The 17663-nt window shown below is 34.1% G+C and overlaps 3 protein-coding genes across 5 annotated transcripts; all 3 read left to right on the forward strand.

Annotated features, from left to right (window-relative positions):
* Window positions 1–1334: 1334 nt before the first annotated feature.
* On the forward strand, window positions 1335–2076 carry LOC130803005 (ferredoxin-like). Its single transcript, XM_057667146.1, has one exon. The coding sequence runs from the start codon at window positions 1423–1425 to the stop codon at window positions 1852–1854; it is 432 nt and encodes a 143-aa protein (XP_057523129.1). The 5' UTR covers window positions 1335–1422; the 3' UTR covers window positions 1855–2076.
* A 2437-nt stretch (window positions 2077–4513) lies between these two features.
* On the forward strand, window positions 4514–13509 carry LOC130803007 (uncharacterized protein At2g39910). 3 transcript variants are annotated; one of them, XM_057667150.1, is made up of 12 exons: window positions 4514–4831; window positions 6100–6169; window positions 6583–7018; window positions 7253–7470; window positions 7554–8037; window positions 8143–8229; window positions 10499–10689; window positions 11422–11617; window positions 11716–11780; window positions 12051–12152; window positions 12253–12349; window positions 13029–13509. In XM_057667150.1, the coding sequence occupies exons 4-12, from the start codon at window positions 7430–7432 to the stop codon at window positions 13038–13040; spliced, it is 1275 nt and encodes a 424-aa protein (XP_057523133.1). In that variant the 5' UTR covers window positions 4514–4831; window positions 6100–6169; window positions 6583–7018; window positions 7253–7429; the 3' UTR covers window positions 13041–13509. The 3 variants fall into 3 exon arrangements, with proteins under 3 accessions (XP_057523133.1, XP_057523132.1, XP_057523134.1); XM_057667149.1 differs by having other exon boundaries at window positions 7374–7470; XM_057667151.1 differs by lacking the exon at window positions 6100–6169 and having other exon boundaries at window positions 6583–7470.
* A 978-nt stretch (window positions 13510–14487) lies between these two features.
* On the forward strand, window positions 14488–16483 carry LOC130803009 (glucan endo-1,3-beta-glucosidase 2). Its single transcript, XM_057667153.1, has one exon. It carries the CDS (start codon window positions 15085–15087, stop codon window positions 16210–16212), a length of 1128 nt encoding a protein of 375 aa, XP_057523136.1. The 5' UTR covers window positions 14488–15084; the 3' UTR covers window positions 16213–16483.
* The last annotated feature ends 1180 nt before the right edge of the window (window positions 16484–17663 follow it).

Raw genomic sequence — 17663 nt, forward strand, 5'->3', positions numbered from 1 at the left:
TGTTTTTCTAACGTTGACTGGTTTTAAGTTGATTTTATATATTAATATGAATAATGTATAGATGTTTAAATTTCTTTGTAATTAAAAATAATATTCTATGTGTATGATTAGGAAGGACAGCTAGTTATTCCCCATTGATTGTGGATTTATATTTTTTACAGATGGTGAATGATAGCATGATTACTACCGTGCGGGCTGAAAGTGTAAGAGTGGACTCTAGGACCTTCTCTACCAAATGGTTTCTTGTTTTTAGACTTTGAGACTTTTGTTTCTTTTTCTTTAAAGGAATTTTGTTCTACCTTGATGTAATAAGGCTTAGCTCCTCTAAGTTTTTTTTTATACTTTTAGATTTATAAGGTTATGTGGTTATTCTTATTTATTTAAGAGTAAGTGACAATCGTTTTAAAGGTTATTTACGCAAACCTTTTGTTGTTTAGAAAGACGAGTTGTTACAATATTTCTTACCCTATACTCTATATATCAATGCTAATTGCTGAATTAAAACAGTGAACTGAGGAATTGGCACTGGCTACATTTTCTTTATCTTGCTTAATTGATTATGTTATAGCTTGAATTTCTAAGGCTTTGAATGTGCAATATGTATTGGACTTAGACATCTCTCCCTCTAGTTCATGAAGATGATATCCCTTCTTATTCTTTTGTTTAACTATGTAGTTCAATAGTCATGCGCTTAACAAAGTAACTTAATGCTGCGAGTTCGATCTTTGTTACAAGCTACTTTGCAAATACTAATTATTAATTATAAGGATTAACTTAATTTTTGACCCCTTCATGAGTTGGGCCCTAGGCGGTTGCACCTCAAAACTAACCTAATGAACGGCCCTGAACATAGGGGGTGTTTGGAAAAATGACTTACTAATCGATTTTAACTTATTTTGATACAAATATAGGATTTAGTGGTCAAACCAGTCAGTTCTAGTGTTTGGTAAACTAGCCAGTTAAAACAACTTTTTGATATGGATAAGATGTTTTTGAACAAACTGCTCTTCAAAATAGCTGATCAAATCAGTTAATAAAATCAATTAATCAAATTAAACACTGTAATCAGTTATCAGTTACAAACTATTATTTATTTTGCCAAATACTCTATGTTAATTATTTCACTCTTTATCAAGCTAACTAGTGGTAGGTAACGCTAGTATAAGATGCCAAATCGTGTGACAAGCACACAACTTGGTAAACACCCACAAATACTGTACAACCAATGGCTATGATTCCTACAGCCTTTTTCATAGGATAAGCAAATCAAGATAACAAATCCCACAATAATCCGCCACGTGTCCGATAAGACATCCTTAAATTCCTCCTTTACATCACTCTTCTTTCTCTTCCACCATTCTTCTCCCTAAACATCATCAACCTTCTTCTTCCTTTCACTACTCTTAACAACTAAAAATAGTAATGGCGGCGGCAACAACAACCATGATGGCAGCCACTTTGGTGCCAAAACCCCAAGCACCACCCATGATGGCTGCATTCCCAACCAACATGGGACGGGCCTTATTCGGGCTTAAGTCAAAAGCCCGTGGTGGTAGGGCAATGGCCTACAAGGTTACCCTTATTACTCCTGAAGGTACCCAAGAGATTGACTGCCCAGATGATATGTACATTTTGGATGCTGCTGAAGAAGCAGGAATTGATTTGCCTTACTCATGTAGGGCTGGCTCGTGCAGCTCATGTGCCGGGAAAGTCAAATCTGGCGGCGTTGACCAGTCTGACCAAAGTTTTTTGGAAGATGACCAGGTGGATGCTGGTTGGGTTTTGACTTGTGCTGCTTATCCTACTAGTGATGTTACTATTGAGACTCACAAGGAAGAGGAACTTACAGCTTAATTAATAATTATTGTATTGAATTTAGTTTTTTTTTAATGTACCCTTTCATTTTTTGGGCTCAATTGGAAGGGGAAGGTTATTATAAAAAAGAGGAATGATAATATAGAGGGGTTTTTTTACTCCTTGATCTTCATCCTTTGTTGCTAGCTTGTGTATTTTTTATCATGTTAATCATTAATCAATCAAGTACTCTTATATATATATATATATATGCTTTATTCATATCTTCGGTGCGATCATAATTTTTGAATTATTTATATATGATAAGGATATAGAATATGATAATAACAGTAATATTATCTGTTATTATGGATTGAAAAATTTAAGACAAAGTAATATATGAAATTTATGACCTGAGGAGTAAGATGGTTATCATTCGATAAGGACAAATAAGTTTTGGGTTGCATGATGTTCTTATTAAAAGTTGTGTACATTAGTTGACTATGGTGGCATAGCAATTTTATGTATAGTGAGTAGTAGCTTATCGACTCGCATAACCAGCGTCTTTTAAGTGATTGCATGTCATGTTCCACGCATCTCAGCTGAGACAACACTTTAGAGACAATTCACACGTTCTGCAGCCGAACAATTGACCTTGGATGACACCTTACAGTACGAGGAGACCCCGTTCAGATCCTAGATAGGAAGGCGCATGATACACGTTGAGGTAGTATAGCGCTTGTGAAGGTACTATGGTCTAATCACGTTACCGAAGAAGTCATGTGGGAGGCAGTAGATGCCATGAGACGTGATTATCCCTGGTTGTTTGCTTAGGCATTTCTATGTTTATTGCTTTATAGCTATTGCATCTCCTTAGTCTTTGTGAGTTAAGTTCGAGGACGAATTTCATTCTAAGTTGGGGGACATAGCTTTACGATATATATGTTAGCTAGAGATTGGAATATATGCTGGAGACTTAGTTTAACTTAGAGGACGAAGTTTATTTCCAGTTGGGTAGAATGTAATATTCGGGAAAATTAATATTTTAAGACGAGTAAGTTTAAGAGAATTATCAGTGCGAGAATGATCCTAAATACACATGATAAAAAAAAAAGAGAAAGAAGTTGTTTTTAAAAGATCTCAAAATTTCAACTTGAAATATTTATACTTGAGTCAAGTATTCTTGAAATTGTTTTCCAAAAGATATTATATATACTCGGATAAATGGCAAAAGGAGTTGAGGACCACACTTATCGAGAATTGCGATGATGTTGTGCAAGAATGATTCGATGCAAAGAGTTTAAAAGAAACATTTTGGGAATATTGAAAGTTATGCGTTAATTGTGTGTTAAGATTGAAAATCTATAAAGGAATAAAGAATGTAGAAAAAGTATTTGTGACATGTTCAATTATGGAATGAGAAATTTTAATTAAGAGAAGTTTCGAAAGGAAACAAAGGTTAATACAATTAATAGTAACTTAAAGTTATGTTGTAGTAAGTTTGATTGAATGGCTTATACGTGTTGAGGATAATGTAAAAATATAATTGAGAAAGCTTTCAACGGTTTTTAATGAATGAATTATAACTTTGGGACTCTATAAAGGTTTTATTGATGGTAAAATGTGAATTAAGGAAAAAGGGATCAACTGGAAGTTTAAAGAATACTTAAATTGTGAGAGGTTTGACTTTGTAAGTGAGGAAATGTTTGGTTATTAAAGGTTAAAAAAAAAAAATTGGGATTGTATGAAACTATTAATGGTAAAACGTGAGTATAATAGAATAATGGTTTAGGAAAAAAAAAAATAATAATAATAATACGAATTTGAATGTCTAAAAGTTATTGAAGTTATTTCGGATGAATTTGTTATGGAATTTGAAGGTTTAAGCGTTAAATGAAGATTAGGGTTATAAATGTTATAATTCAAAGTAAGTTGATGATTTAATATCTCAAACTAAGGATATAAAAAAATTGAAATGACCAAATATGTAATTAAAGGTATAAAAGATTTTGAAGTAAGGTGGTTGATTTAAAGTACATGTGAACGTTCACGTACATGTGAAATTTTGGAGTAATTCAATTGAGGTTAGTTGTGTTACCAATATGTAATTCATCTTATATGATTGAAAATTTATAGATATCGTATGTCTTGAATCAAAGTTGGGGAGTAACTAAAGTTTATTTGGTTCTCATTTCACAAAATTCGAGTTATATGTTATGAAGGATGATCAGAAGTGTAGGTATAATTTCGGGGACGAAATTATTTTAAGTTGGGGAGAATGTAATAGACTACATTTAATAAAGTTTAATTATAAGTTTATTAAGCTGATTGGGGTTATTAAGTAAGTTAATTCGAGTAATAATATTATTATTTTGATAATATTGACTCAAGTATTTGATTTGTTAACATTTTCAAGAAAGAGGTATATTTTATTTAATGTATAAAATTCGTATAAAGAGTACTTCGATAAAAGTGTATTTTGATTATATTTTATTAATTGATTACTATCTTATCTTTATAAAAATAAATTTAAATAAAGTATTGAAAAATAAATTTCTAAATGCAATTCTTATTCATAACTACCAATTACTTATTTCATAAATCGCCTATTATACCCTTACAACACGTCTTATATAAAACTGTCTTACGATGAGACGGCTTTAATAGAATTTAATGGGTCAAAGCTAAAAATAAAACACATTTTACCTCAAAACTAATCGACATACTCCTTCCCTCAATCACAAATAGAATCACGCCTCACACATCTTCCTCCTTCCCTCTTTCCCTCTCTTCTCCCTTTCCTACTTGTGTGCCGCCAGCTGCTGCCTCAAGAGGCTGCCTACGGAGCCCCAGCAGCCGCCTCCTCTCTTCCTCAACCAGCAGCAGTCGCACCTCCCCTCTTCCCCGGCAGCCGCCGCCTTGTTCCCTTTGCAAGCAGCAGCTAGGGCTGCGTTTTCTTTCCCCAAACAGCAGCAACCACTTCTCCTCCTTCCTTTATTGTTGTTCAAGATTGCAAGGTCCTTCAATGGTGATTGAGGTAATGCACAAACTATCCTATTTTAATATTAATTGAATGTTTTAAAGTAGTTTGGTATTTGTGGATTCAATTTGGGTCATGGATTTAATTTGGGTATCAACTTGAATTTAATTAGAGTATATGAGTTTAATTAGTAATTGAGTTGTTTTTAGTGTTGATTAGAATTGGTTATTTGGGTTATTTAAGTTTTACTATCAAATTGAGTATTTGGGATTCTGAAATTTCAGTTCATAAACTGAACTTTCTGTTTTGGCTGTTTTGGGGATGGTTCTGATTGTTTTTGGGTTTTTATGTCTTCTTGAGATTTGTAGAACTTTGAGTCGCGGTCGTGTGGACACTTGAATCACCCCGAGATGAGTTCGTATGAGGAAGTTATGTCCAAAATACTAGTAGACTGTCATAAAGATCGACAATGAGGTTCCGTTTTGTGCTGTCCGAATTTGTGTTGTTGTTTTTGAAATAGTTAGAGTCGTTTTGGGGTTTTGGTGTCTTCATGAGATTTGTAGAGCTTCGAGTCGCGATCACGTGGACACTTGAATCGCTCCAAAATGAGTTTATATGAGAGAGTTATGTTCAAAATAGTGAAATACTAGCAGGCTGTCTTGGAAATCCATAACGAATCTTCTGTTTTGGCTATTTGAGAGAGTTATGTTCAAAATAGAACCACGTGGAGTATTGAAGCAATTTGTTGGAATTGTTAATTAGTATACAAAGATTAGAATATCGATAGGATGATAAGATGTAGAAAGATTATGGAAATTTGATGTTCTTGAATATTAGGAGATTCTTGTGAAATTGCTAATGGTGGATAAATCTTGTTGTTATTAATTGAATAGTTGGGTAATGTAAGTGTTGGATATGACCTTGAATATATACAATTGGTTGTTCTTGAGAGTATCTTGGGTTTGTGTGGAAAATATTAGTTGAATGGATAACTTAGTTGTGTTCTTTTTGGATAGTTTGTTATTCTTGATTGATTTCTTGGTTTTGAGTCTAGATGAGCATAGAAGTGTTTGAATTGGAAATGCAAAGGAGATTGTGGAGACGTACGATCTTTACAAGAACATAAGCTAGCTTTAAATATGGTTATATAATTTCTTATGATTTTTGGGGGTTAGAGTTAGAACTTGCGCAATCTTTGAAGTTAGAATTATTAGAATAGAAGATGGAACAAAGATGCGATCATAGGATGAGATACAATGAGTTATATGAACCTAGTTTGTAGTATCGAACGCTTTGTTGTGATTGTTATGTTTGTTATGCTCCAGGATACGACATCATCGAGGAACCTTTCTAGTGATCGTGGAGAAACGGACTTCTCTCCTTGAAGCGTTATTGGTGAGTAGTAACAGTCCCTTAAAAAGGGGTCTGGCCAGGCTACCATTTGCAAAATGTTTATTTAAAGTTTGTGAAATTTATATGAATGTGATAAATGTTTATGAATGATTATGCCGAGATTGATATGGTCAATGGATCGGGCTTGCGAGCTGGTCATTGACGGAGTTGAGGAACATGGTTCCCTACTCCCTGTTTTTGAAGCGAATTGTCATTGAGATATTGACTAGCTTCACCCGAGAGCGACATAGCCTTAGAGCTATGGGGCACCTCTCAAACTAGACTCCCTGTGCGCACATAGATCTAGGAAACTGATGTTGCTTTTAAACCATTGTTTTGAATTGTTGTGTTTAATTGTTTTGGATTGTTGTTTCTCACTCAGTTTAATCTGATTCCCTGTTGTTTCCATCTTTTAGTTTGATCACAGATCGGAACCGGTCGGGAACGATGGGTTAACGGTGTTGAATAGCGTTCCAAGGATGTATATTGAGCTGAGCACGTAGGAATTTATAATTTTGTATTAGGTTTTTGGATAAATGTATATTTGTTTCGGTTGTGCTGGTTATATCGGTCTTGTAGAGAATTGTATGATTATCTTGTGTACTAGTTAGATGTTGGCTTTGGGATTTAGCTGAGTTAGTCACGTTGAAGAGCTTGTGTTCCCTTGCTTGAGTTTTGGAAGTGTTATTTCAGTTTCTTGGGAAACGAATCCAGTGATGACCCTGTTTACCTAGTCAACGGTAACTCGGGTTGTTACAACTCAATCCTTTTTGTTGCAAGAACATTTTTTTCTAAGGATTTTTCTGGATCTCGAGTCGAGGGACTCTTTGCTGGCTGCATTCTTTTTTATAGGTATGAGTTGCCACCTTATTTCTCTCCAGACATGAGCTAGAATACAATGAGTACGATAATGATGATGAATAGAAACGCTATAAAAAATAAAAATATTGTAAAGTTAAAGAAACATACTACAATGAAAAGCACGACATTTTAATAAGAATAAAAGAAGTAAAGATTTTAGAAAATTAATAATTGAATGCTTAATTATTTATAATAGCATTTTTCAACTTGTAAAAATATTATTAGGCATAATGTAATAAAAAATTAGTGCACACTAATTTTAATGTACAATTCAACCTCTACTCCTCTGCCGTATTTACTCATACGCCTCGCTCTCCACCCTACTCGGGACTAAACGAACGACTAGGAGACTAAGGTTGAGGAGGTTCTAGAAGAACAGAGTAAAGCCGAAAGCTTACGAAAATGTCGAATTTCTCAACCTTTGATTACCAACAGCTGACTGAGTAAGCTTTTCTTCTTTATCTTTTCCCTCACCTTATTCAACTGTAAATTCTCTTCAATCGTAATTTTCAATAGAATTTCACAGGTTATCTCAAACAATTCGGGAATTACTCTCAACAACACCTTATAATCCTCCTCAATCTCACGATGTTTCCATCAAATCACTCATCGAATCGCTTCTTCCTCCCAAAACCATTGAGAAAAGCAATACATTTTTCTCTCAACCTCAAGTTAGGGATTTTTCAATGTGTTGCGCATTACTGTCTTCTGCAATCGATTCAAACTCGCCGTACACTAATTGGATACCTCAACAACTTTCAATCGCTGCAAATAACGCTTTTCGAGCTCTTTCGAAAGCGATTTATGGTGATTCTGATGAGCTTTTGAGTTCCGAGAAGAAATTGGTGATTGAATTGATGCCGGAGGTTCTTCCTTTGATTAATAATACGATTAAGGAAAGCTCGACTAGTGGCTCGGATGATGGAGATGAAATTACTGCAGCGTCGGCTAGGGTTCCTCTTGGTTACGCCATTGTTGCTGCTTATCAGTTTAGATGGTTTGTTTCACAGGTTCTCTCTCTCTCTCTCTCTCTTTTATTTTTTTATCTTATATTTGAATTTTCATTTGGAAGTATAGAAAATAGTTGCTATAATGTGATTTTGATCTTTTTTCAGGTGGATTATCCACATTTGGGGAAGGTTTGTGGTTTGGTTATTCCTTGTGGACTTACAACTCTTGATCACTGGTCTTCTGAAGTGAAAGTATGCTTCTTACTCGTTTGTCTTTTTTTACTTGCGACATTTCTACAAAAAGTGCAAGATGTGTAAGCTTGATTTTAGCGTGTGTATGATGATATTTGCTTTAGTTACTTGGTGAGATATTCACAATTATACTTGAACCTGACTTGATGTGATAGCCTATCCTTTAATGTCGGAAAGGCCACTTCACACTCGTAAGTCCACTTGAATTTCTTTATCAAATTGGTCATGGGGCAAGCCATCTGTGAGAAATCCTTCACGAATCTTCTATAGTAACCAACTAAACTCAAAAAGCTCCTTACTTCAGTCACATTTTGGTGCTGGCCAAGCTCTCACCACTTTAATTTTTACTGGATCAACAAAAACTCCTCCTTAGACACAAAATGCCCAAGGAATGGAACTTTCTCGAGCCAAAACTCACACTTCGAAAATTTGGCATACAATTTATTATCTCGAAGTATCTGCAACATCTTTCTCAAATGCTGCTCGTGTTCTTCCTTATCTCTCGAATACACCAAGATATTATTAATGAAGACCACCACGAAATTGTCAAGGCATGCATTGAACGCCTGATTCAGACACATGAAAGCTTCATCAACCCAAATGGCATCACTGTAAACTCGAAGTGCCTATATCAAGTCCTAAAGGTTGTTTTTGGAATATCACGCTCTGTAATCCTCAACTTCAAATCAAATTTTGAAAACATTGCTGTTCCTTTAAGTTGATCATAAACATCATCAATTCTCCACATTGGGCACTTGTTTTCACAATTACCTTATTTAGTTCTTCTTGGTAATCAATGAATAACATCATACTCCCATGTTCTTTTGCGAACAAACAAGACGTGCTCCCCAAGGCGAAACACTCGATCGAATGTATCCCTTCTCTAAAAATTCTTCAACTAACTTTTTTAAGCTTCTCCATCTATACTGATACCATCTTATAAGGTGCTTTTTAAATAGGCCTTCCTAGAACTAAGTCTATGGTGAACTCAAAAACCCTAGCAGGTGGCATTCTCGGTATCTTATCTGGAAAGATATCTAAGAACTCATTTACAATAGGTACGGACACAAGAGTCACAATCTCATCATATATCTTTGAGCACTGCACTTCACCACAATGTCAATCACGTGTGCTAGGCGCAGAGCATGTGCTTGTTCAAGCACCAAATTTCTTTGAGCACCTCACAAAGCTCATTTGAGCACTGAAATATCTTTCGAGCAGACCTCCGCATGAAGCTTCTGAGTCCTGACTTTGCTCGTTCCAACGAGCTATTACTTGCCTCAAACGGATGCTTTCTCAACTAAATTTCTCTTTTGAGAGTATTAATGCTCGTACTAGAAGCAACTCTCGTATGATATTATCTTGCACACTGCATCTTTGCTCACTCAGCTTCTGGTTTGGTCGGCTGCTTCTGCTAGCTTCTTCTCAACCTGCTCATCTGAGCCATACATTGCTCGTCCGAACACTTATCCAGCCACACCTTCTGCGCAGCTCCCTCATCATGCTTTGCTGATGCTTCAATAACTGGTTGAATGAGCTCGCTGCTCTGACCTCTACTACTAGTGGTTTGACATATGCTTACATGTCTTGTTTGGATTTTTCTGACCTAAGTGGTTAAAAACCTAGTTCATTTTTTAGAAAAATACCATCATGCTCACATTTTTGCATACTTGAATTTATGCAAAACATCATGTTTTGCTCACTGCTTTGTTTCTAATATCTCTTTCTAATTATGGATTATCTGGCTCACTGATTTGTTTATTGTATTAATGAATGGATATTTTATAATGTCATGTAATGTGATGTGACAATTTTTGTTTTCAATACTCGGAGTTCCCTTTTTATGACTTTCTGCTAAAATGGTTTGAAGTTGATCGAGTATAAGGTTTCTTATGCAAAATAGGTTCACTTTAGAGTTTTTTTATACATTTCTGTAGAACTTTGTATATCTCTTTTCTTTCCTGATTTTGTTATCTGATTTTGTATGATCTTTTCTAATGTTCACTTAAGAAAAGTATACTCCCTCTATTTTGAGTGCACCATTTCTCCCAAAAAGCTCTCTCATCTTTGATTCTCGGGAGAAATGGTGCATTTGAAAAAAATGAAGTATATTCTTATTGTGTTGTAAAAATTTAACAATTCAGTTATTGTGATTAATACGTTGAGCTTTCTACTTGTACATATAACTTGTTTCCTAGCCTGCATAAGATCTTTGCTATATATGGCATAAATTTCTGATGTTAGCTTGCTTTACCCTGATGAACTATAGGGGCAGGGAATGATCAGCTTCATACATCTAGCTAAAAATGTTAATGTGGCTGAGCTTGGTGGGTTTGGAGATGTGATTCTTGATGCATGCTGTCAAAATATTGTTTCTAGTGATGAGATATGGCAACATGCTGTTGAGATGTCAGTACTATTTGTGACTTCATTGCAGAAAAAAAACCCTCGCAGCACATGGTATGTGTATCCTAATACGTACATTGTATGTGTGGTTTATTTTTACAATATGCAGATTAGAAGTTTGAAGCATAAGGAAATATGTGATCAGTGGACGCTGAGTTGCATAATTCTTGAAACTGCTGATGGTTATCCAGTATAAAAAATTGTTGTTCTTGGATTAATCTTCATTCAATGTTTAATGCCATTTGTCTGGTCAATTTTATGAGAAGTTATTTTATTTTTGGATTTTGTCAGAGTACTATCAAATTTGTATTTATAGTTCTCTTTTACAAACATTTATGCATTATATTGACCCTTCTATGCCAAAGATCTACAATGCCTGTCTTAGTTATCAAATCTATTACTGATTGTTTCTTATACAAATTGATTATATGCTTCAAAGTCCAATTCCTAATAAAATTAATCCTTTATGATTGAGGGAAATAAACCAAAAAACTGACACTTGGATCCAGACATGTACAATGTAGTATATAGCTATGTCTATTAGGTGCTCTCTGGTTCTACCTTGAGTTGGCTATTAAGTTTGGATGCAATTTTGGATGTATAATTAATAATTGTTATTAATATACTAATACAGTGTTTTCTTGTTCAAGTTGACATTGTATGATTGTTTTCTCTTATATATCTTGAGTATGTGATGTCAACCATCTATAACTAATCTTTTAATGCCTTAATGGACCTTTATTGTTTAGCATTGCCTTTCCATTCATTATTGGTCACTTCTTACAGGTTTGAGAAGCTATTGAATGAAATGCTAGGTCATTTGGAACGCCAACCAAGGGACAAAGAGCGGCGTATTATATGGCTGAGACACATAGATCCACTCTTCTCCTGTATGGGTCTTGTTCTGCTAGCTCACTTCAGACGTTTGTTTCCCCTTCTCTTCCACTGGATTCACGCTGATGATAATGAAACTGTTCTGTTGGTAATGAACTAAGGAGCCATATTCACTGCTCTTCAGTTTGAACATTAATATTCACCATATTTAAATGAAAGTTTGAAAGCGCTCCACGATTGATTCAGGTACTTGAAAAGATTCGTGCAATTGTGAAGTTGACATGGATAAGAAGTAGCCCTCACACTGTAAGGTCAGTTTGGTTAAGAATCATGCATGCTCAATGGTGCCTGAATCTCTTGTAGGAGTTTTTCATATTTTGGTGAAACTATAACTTTGATCGTCAATGAACTTAGTTGTGCCTCTGGTAATAATTTCTTTTTTTAAGTTAAAGGTCAAATGATGGGATATCTGAGAATCTTTGACTGCCTTATATTGTTATATTTCCTCATTTTTCTCGTGTGACCAAGAGTCATCTGCCTTTTCATTATTTTATTCATGAGTTACATGTCCTTAATCGCAGACTAGTAGATGAACTAGCCATTTTATACAAAGAGGCTGCTATGAAGACTGCTCGTGAGGAGATAAGATCACGTATCTGTCAGATATTTATCCTACTTCAACAGTAAGGGCTATTCTAATATTTATATCTATACCTTGCCTCTATTGTCTCAAAATACGGAGATAATTTTTATTAAATCTTTGTTTTATTTTGCGACTTCAAGATGCAAAGGGCTGCATTTCAACACGACTTGGGAAAAGTACAAGGATGATCAAAACTTGAGGACTCTTGTTCAGTCCATTGCTGGAAATGCCACCACAGTAAGAATTCTAGCTCCTTTGTTGTAGCTTTGTCTTTTTTATATGCTACTTCTGATCCAAAATTATTTATAATTTATAAGTAATAAGATTAATCTGTTGCTTTGCTTCTCTGGAACATGTATTTATTACTTAATATTTGTGGGAAAATATTGTGAGTTTATACTCTTACGAGTTCTTGCATTAGAAGATTTATGCTATGGCATATGAATATTGACTTTTTTTCAAGACCTTTATTTTAAAAATGAATATGTTCACCTGTCTAATGAATTTTCTTGGTAAAAATATATTAAATCCTGGTTTAGTTTAGCACTAGACACTAATAATAAGTTGAGAACAAGGTAAATAAAACATGCTTTCCTTGTGAACAACAGCTAAACTCTATACTAATCATCTGCGTGCTTTTTATTAGAAGTGTAAAAGACCTATCTAACCTGTATGAGTAGATGATTACAGGAGTTAGGTTTTCTTGGCGGGGGGTTGAAAGAGGGGGGGGGGGGGGGGGGGGGGTAGGAAGAATGGGGCTTTCCACTTCTTGCTGAAATCTTGTTTCGTGTTGTAACTTGTAAGTCTGTATCTCACCGATCAAGCCTTATCAGACATCTCTATTCCCTTTTCTGTTACTGCTCTATGTTTGCGGCATTTGTGGGTCTGACACTCTAGCAATTATGTCGCAATGTAGGTTACTCAATGAAACATTAGTTGGTACTATCAGGGGCATGAAGTGTTGATCACAAAACATGATAACACCAATGTTTACGCATCATTTGAGACTTCTGATTTCGAATGTTCCGGAGAGTTTGGAGCAGTTAACCCAAGCTTCATAAAGAGCCTTCTGTTGATTGATTAATCGGGATTTAGCGTTCTATGATATCATATGAAGAGACTACTGTTGCTAAGCTGTGAAGGAGATCTTTAATAATCTGCCAACTGTCTGACTGCCAAGTACGTTCTGCAATTCTTCATCATCTTCATGTACTGAATACTGAAGTACTCCGATTGCTATGCCATAGTTCTGTAGTTACAATGAGAGTAAGCAGCTTACTACTGTCTCAAGTTGTCAGTGGATTCCTTAATGTATAGAGGAAATTTCTTTCATAACATTGTCTATTTTGGTACATGAAACTTCTTTTATTGAATTGAGTTTAATCCCTTCAGTTGAATTTTAAGAAATTTTCCTGAATTAATTGATAATTGAGCATTTTGTCTTAGCAAGTGAAATTCTTTGAAAATGACTAGCTTGAAGCGAATGTCTTATAATTTCTCTGGGGGTCAATTTCTTATACAAGTATTATACTCAAGTCTCTAGGTAATTCTCTTAGGTTGCGTTTGAGAATATGTATTTCATTTTAAATTGTAGATTTCAATTATGAATTCATAATGAAGAATTTGAGAATGACAAGGTTTGAGAAGTCATTCTCAAATTCTTATTGTTTAATCATTTTTATAACCATGGTGGATTTGACTCAAATTCAAATTTAAATATTCTTTATTTATTAAACACTAAATTTGAGTCAAATCTCTATTTTCAAATGAATTCCTCATTTCCAAACATAGTATTATATATTTGTCTCATTTATTTAAACAATGAATTTATTATCCAAACTATTGAGTTAAGTAGAAAACAAAAATCCATTAAAACAACTTTTTATGCTATAGAACAAAGATATGAGTTTTAGTAAATCCAAAATTAACCTCAGAAGAATCCTAATTAACAACCACGATACCTTATGTTTTGATTTTGGGTAAGGAAAAGTTTTTTAAAGGGAGGGAAATTCATATTCTTGTAGGTCATGCCAATTAAACTCTTATTATCACAAGGATGGAGAAAAACCTTATATCTCTACACCAATTCATAATTTTCAACAATTTTGGTATTTTATGTAGATCATATACTTTTTATAAATGAGTATGTTTTTACTTTTTTTAAATTCAAAATTACAAATAACCTTCAAATTATACAACAATCTAAATGTGTAGTATACAATTCAATGCTACTAATGATGAGAGGAATTCCATGTAAAATAACATACAAAACTTATAACAATTAAGCTAACTCAAAATTCTTTATATACATAATTGATGTTTGACCAAGTAGAGAATTTTTATAAAACAAGGCTTAAGTAGAAAATTAAGTTTTATCTTGATTGGAAAACCTAAATCAAATATTATTTTCTTCGAATATGATTTTAAATTTAATTTTTAATTAGTTCTTTCTTTAGTCTATACTGTGATCTTAAAAGAATAGAGCATTTTAAGAATTTACAATTGAAACCAGCATTAGTGAATGTGAAGATGGGAATATGAAATAGAGAATCATAATATGGACTTATCCTAATTTTTAATCCTACATCTCGTACCACCATACTATGGTACACCCTCATTGTACACAATCAAGATTCAAAGACCCTTTAACCCTCGCCCTCTGTAAATCACTCATGATGATTTATGACCCTGTATAACTGATCATTGATTGGTATAAATTGTAAACTGTCTCTCATCAACCCTTAATTTTGTGATCACTTGATCATCCTAATCGTACGACTCTCATCACACACGCTCAGTACACCTTTGTCCCACACAATCAAGAACCTTTTCCTTTCTTCCATGATAAACTTCAAAACAACCGCCAAAACCCAGAAAACCCATAAATCTTTCACAAAACCCACAAAACCCACCAATCTTTTCCTGTAAAACCCACAAATTCTTCCACTTCTAAAACCTTCAATTCATCAACAATGGCGTCCATTACCCACATTTTATCTCTCCTCCATTTAATCCTCCATATTTCCATTACTCTTACAACTTCAACTCCCATTATCGGAGTCACAATCAATCACCACCCACCTTCCATTACACCCGAACAAATCGCATCCACCATCACCCGTTTCAAAATCCCTGCTATCCGTTTACCAAATCCAGACCCGCTTCTTATCCGGGCATTCTCATACTCCTCCATTTCCCTTCATCTCACCATTCCAAACTCCTTAATCTCTTCTTTTTCCTCTAACCAATCGCATGCCGTTTCATGGCTGTATTCCCATGTTATCCCTTTCTACCCACGGGCTAACATCACATCCATTTCTGTTGGGTCGGATATTCTCTCCTCCATGGAAGATCTCTCAAATGATATTCTCCCTGCAATCAAAAACCTCCATTCCGCACTCATTGAAGTGGGTATCAAGAAAATCCAAGTTTCTACAACTTTCTCGATTGTTCCTCTTTTAACCTCTGCTTTTCCTCCTTCTTCAGCCGAATTCGCCGAACCCATTAATGATGTTATAATTAAACCATTGTTAGACTTCTTAAATGAAGCTAATTCATCGCTTTTTGTTAATGTTTACCCTTATAATCTTTTCCGTTTAACCAATGATCTTCCACTGGGGTATGCTCTGTTTCAGGAAGGAAATTTCAATTTTCGAGATGATCCTAACACCGGTCTTCGATATCGAAACCTTTTCAATGTCATGATCGATGCAGTTTTGTCAGCAATGGTGGTTTCTGGGCATGAAAATATCCCCATTATTGTGACTGAAACAGGATGGCCACATTCTCCAGGAGATGAATTTGGAGAAGAAAATGATGCTAATGAGGTGTTTGCTGAAATGTACCTGAAAGGATTGATTGATCATTTAAAATCTGGGATCGGTACTCCTTTAAAGAAAGATAGTATTTCAGAAATTTACATCTTTGAATTGTTTGATAAGGAAGTTAATGGAAGTTTGTCAACTAGACAATGGGGGATTCTTTACCCTAATGCTACTATGAAGTATAAGATTGATTTCAATGGAGGTTCAAGAATTGGTATTTGCAAAGGTTTGTTGTTGTTTCTTGCAATTTGGTTTATGATGATTGCTTTTGGGTAAGCAGAAATTTTCTGGGGTTTTTTCTGTTAGCTCAGATCAGTGCAAAAAATTAGATTTCGGTAACAAACGCGTTCATATTGTAGAGAATTAGATGGTGTCGTAGAGGAATTAAGTAGTAGTGTGTGATTGTTGATATGAGTTTGATTGTATTTGGGTATGTAATTTTTGATGATCATGGATCATTTTTTTCATAGTCATTGATATGTACAAGTTTCATACCTAGTGAAATCACAAAGGAATAAAATTTTTGATCTCTCTTTTTGTTTTGGAATAGTTGATTGTGAATCCAATTTTGTTGTGTTGAGATGTGATTTCTAAATATGTCTTACAATTACGGATAAATATATATATAAATAATGTGTATTAAATCAATTTGATTATCTTTTTATTTCTGTCAATTTTTAATACTTTTTTTTGTTTTAGTATGTTCATCATAATTAATTTTTACAAGATTCAATTTAGTTAATTTCTATTCTATATACAGTCATATAAAAATCCATTAAATACCCTAGTGCAACATTATCTAATTTTGTTTGATAATTGCTTACACAAAATTTATTTTAATTGTTGGTTTGTTTTTGATTGTGTATTAAAGAAGTGAGTCAAAAAGCTAAATGTCAATTAAAATAATTTATTTTAGCTTTTTGATTTTAGCTTAAAAGTTGCTTTTAAGTTATTAAATACTTTTTAATTGTTTAATCAACTAAAAAGTCAAAATCATTAAAAGTGAAAAGTCAACTATCAAACAAGGTAATAACTAATAAGTAATAACCAACACTCAATTGCTAAATACTCCAAAGAGAAAAGAAAGATTGATATATAATGGTGCAATCAGCACACACAAATTATTGTATGAAAAATTTTGCTGTGAGACGTTCCATACATAGACTTAATAGTCTAATTAATATAAATTATTTAAATATAAACTTATTATTTTAAGGTCGTCTTACCAAGAGATGTTTACTCACAAGAATTCGCTAATTCTTTATTGAGACCGTTTCACCATGGGACAACCTCAATTGAATCAGCCCAAACTCTAATAAAAATTGCTGCCTTATACAATAAAAGTTTCATTGTCTTTTAATATTAAATTACTAATAGGCTTTTTGCATTAGCTCGTCTCACGATGAGACGGTCATACAAGACTTGCTGACAAGAATTACGTTTAAACGAGCAATTGGCATGAGTTCAGATTGATATAGGGCCATAGCCTACAATCACAAATGAATTGGGCCTGGGGAAACAAAGCCCATGTTGATTGCAGACCACTTTTGAATTTTGACATCAAATTTTTCTTCTCAAATTACTCCTTTGTCCCTCTGAATTTGCACCAATTTCATTTTATTTTGCTTAAAAAAATTTGTCTGATTTCTATTTTTGAATTTAACGATTACTTATGATCTTAAACTAATCAATTGAAAAAATGGGCTATTATATGGACCCGTCTCACT

This window comes from Amaranthus tricolor, chromosome 16 (assembly GCF_026212465.1).
Source record: "Amaranthus tricolor cultivar Red isolate AtriRed21 chromosome 16, ASM2621246v1, whole genome shotgun sequence".
Classification (NCBI taxonomy): Eukaryota; Viridiplantae; Streptophyta; class Magnoliopsida; order Caryophyllales; family Amaranthaceae; genus Amaranthus; species Amaranthus tricolor.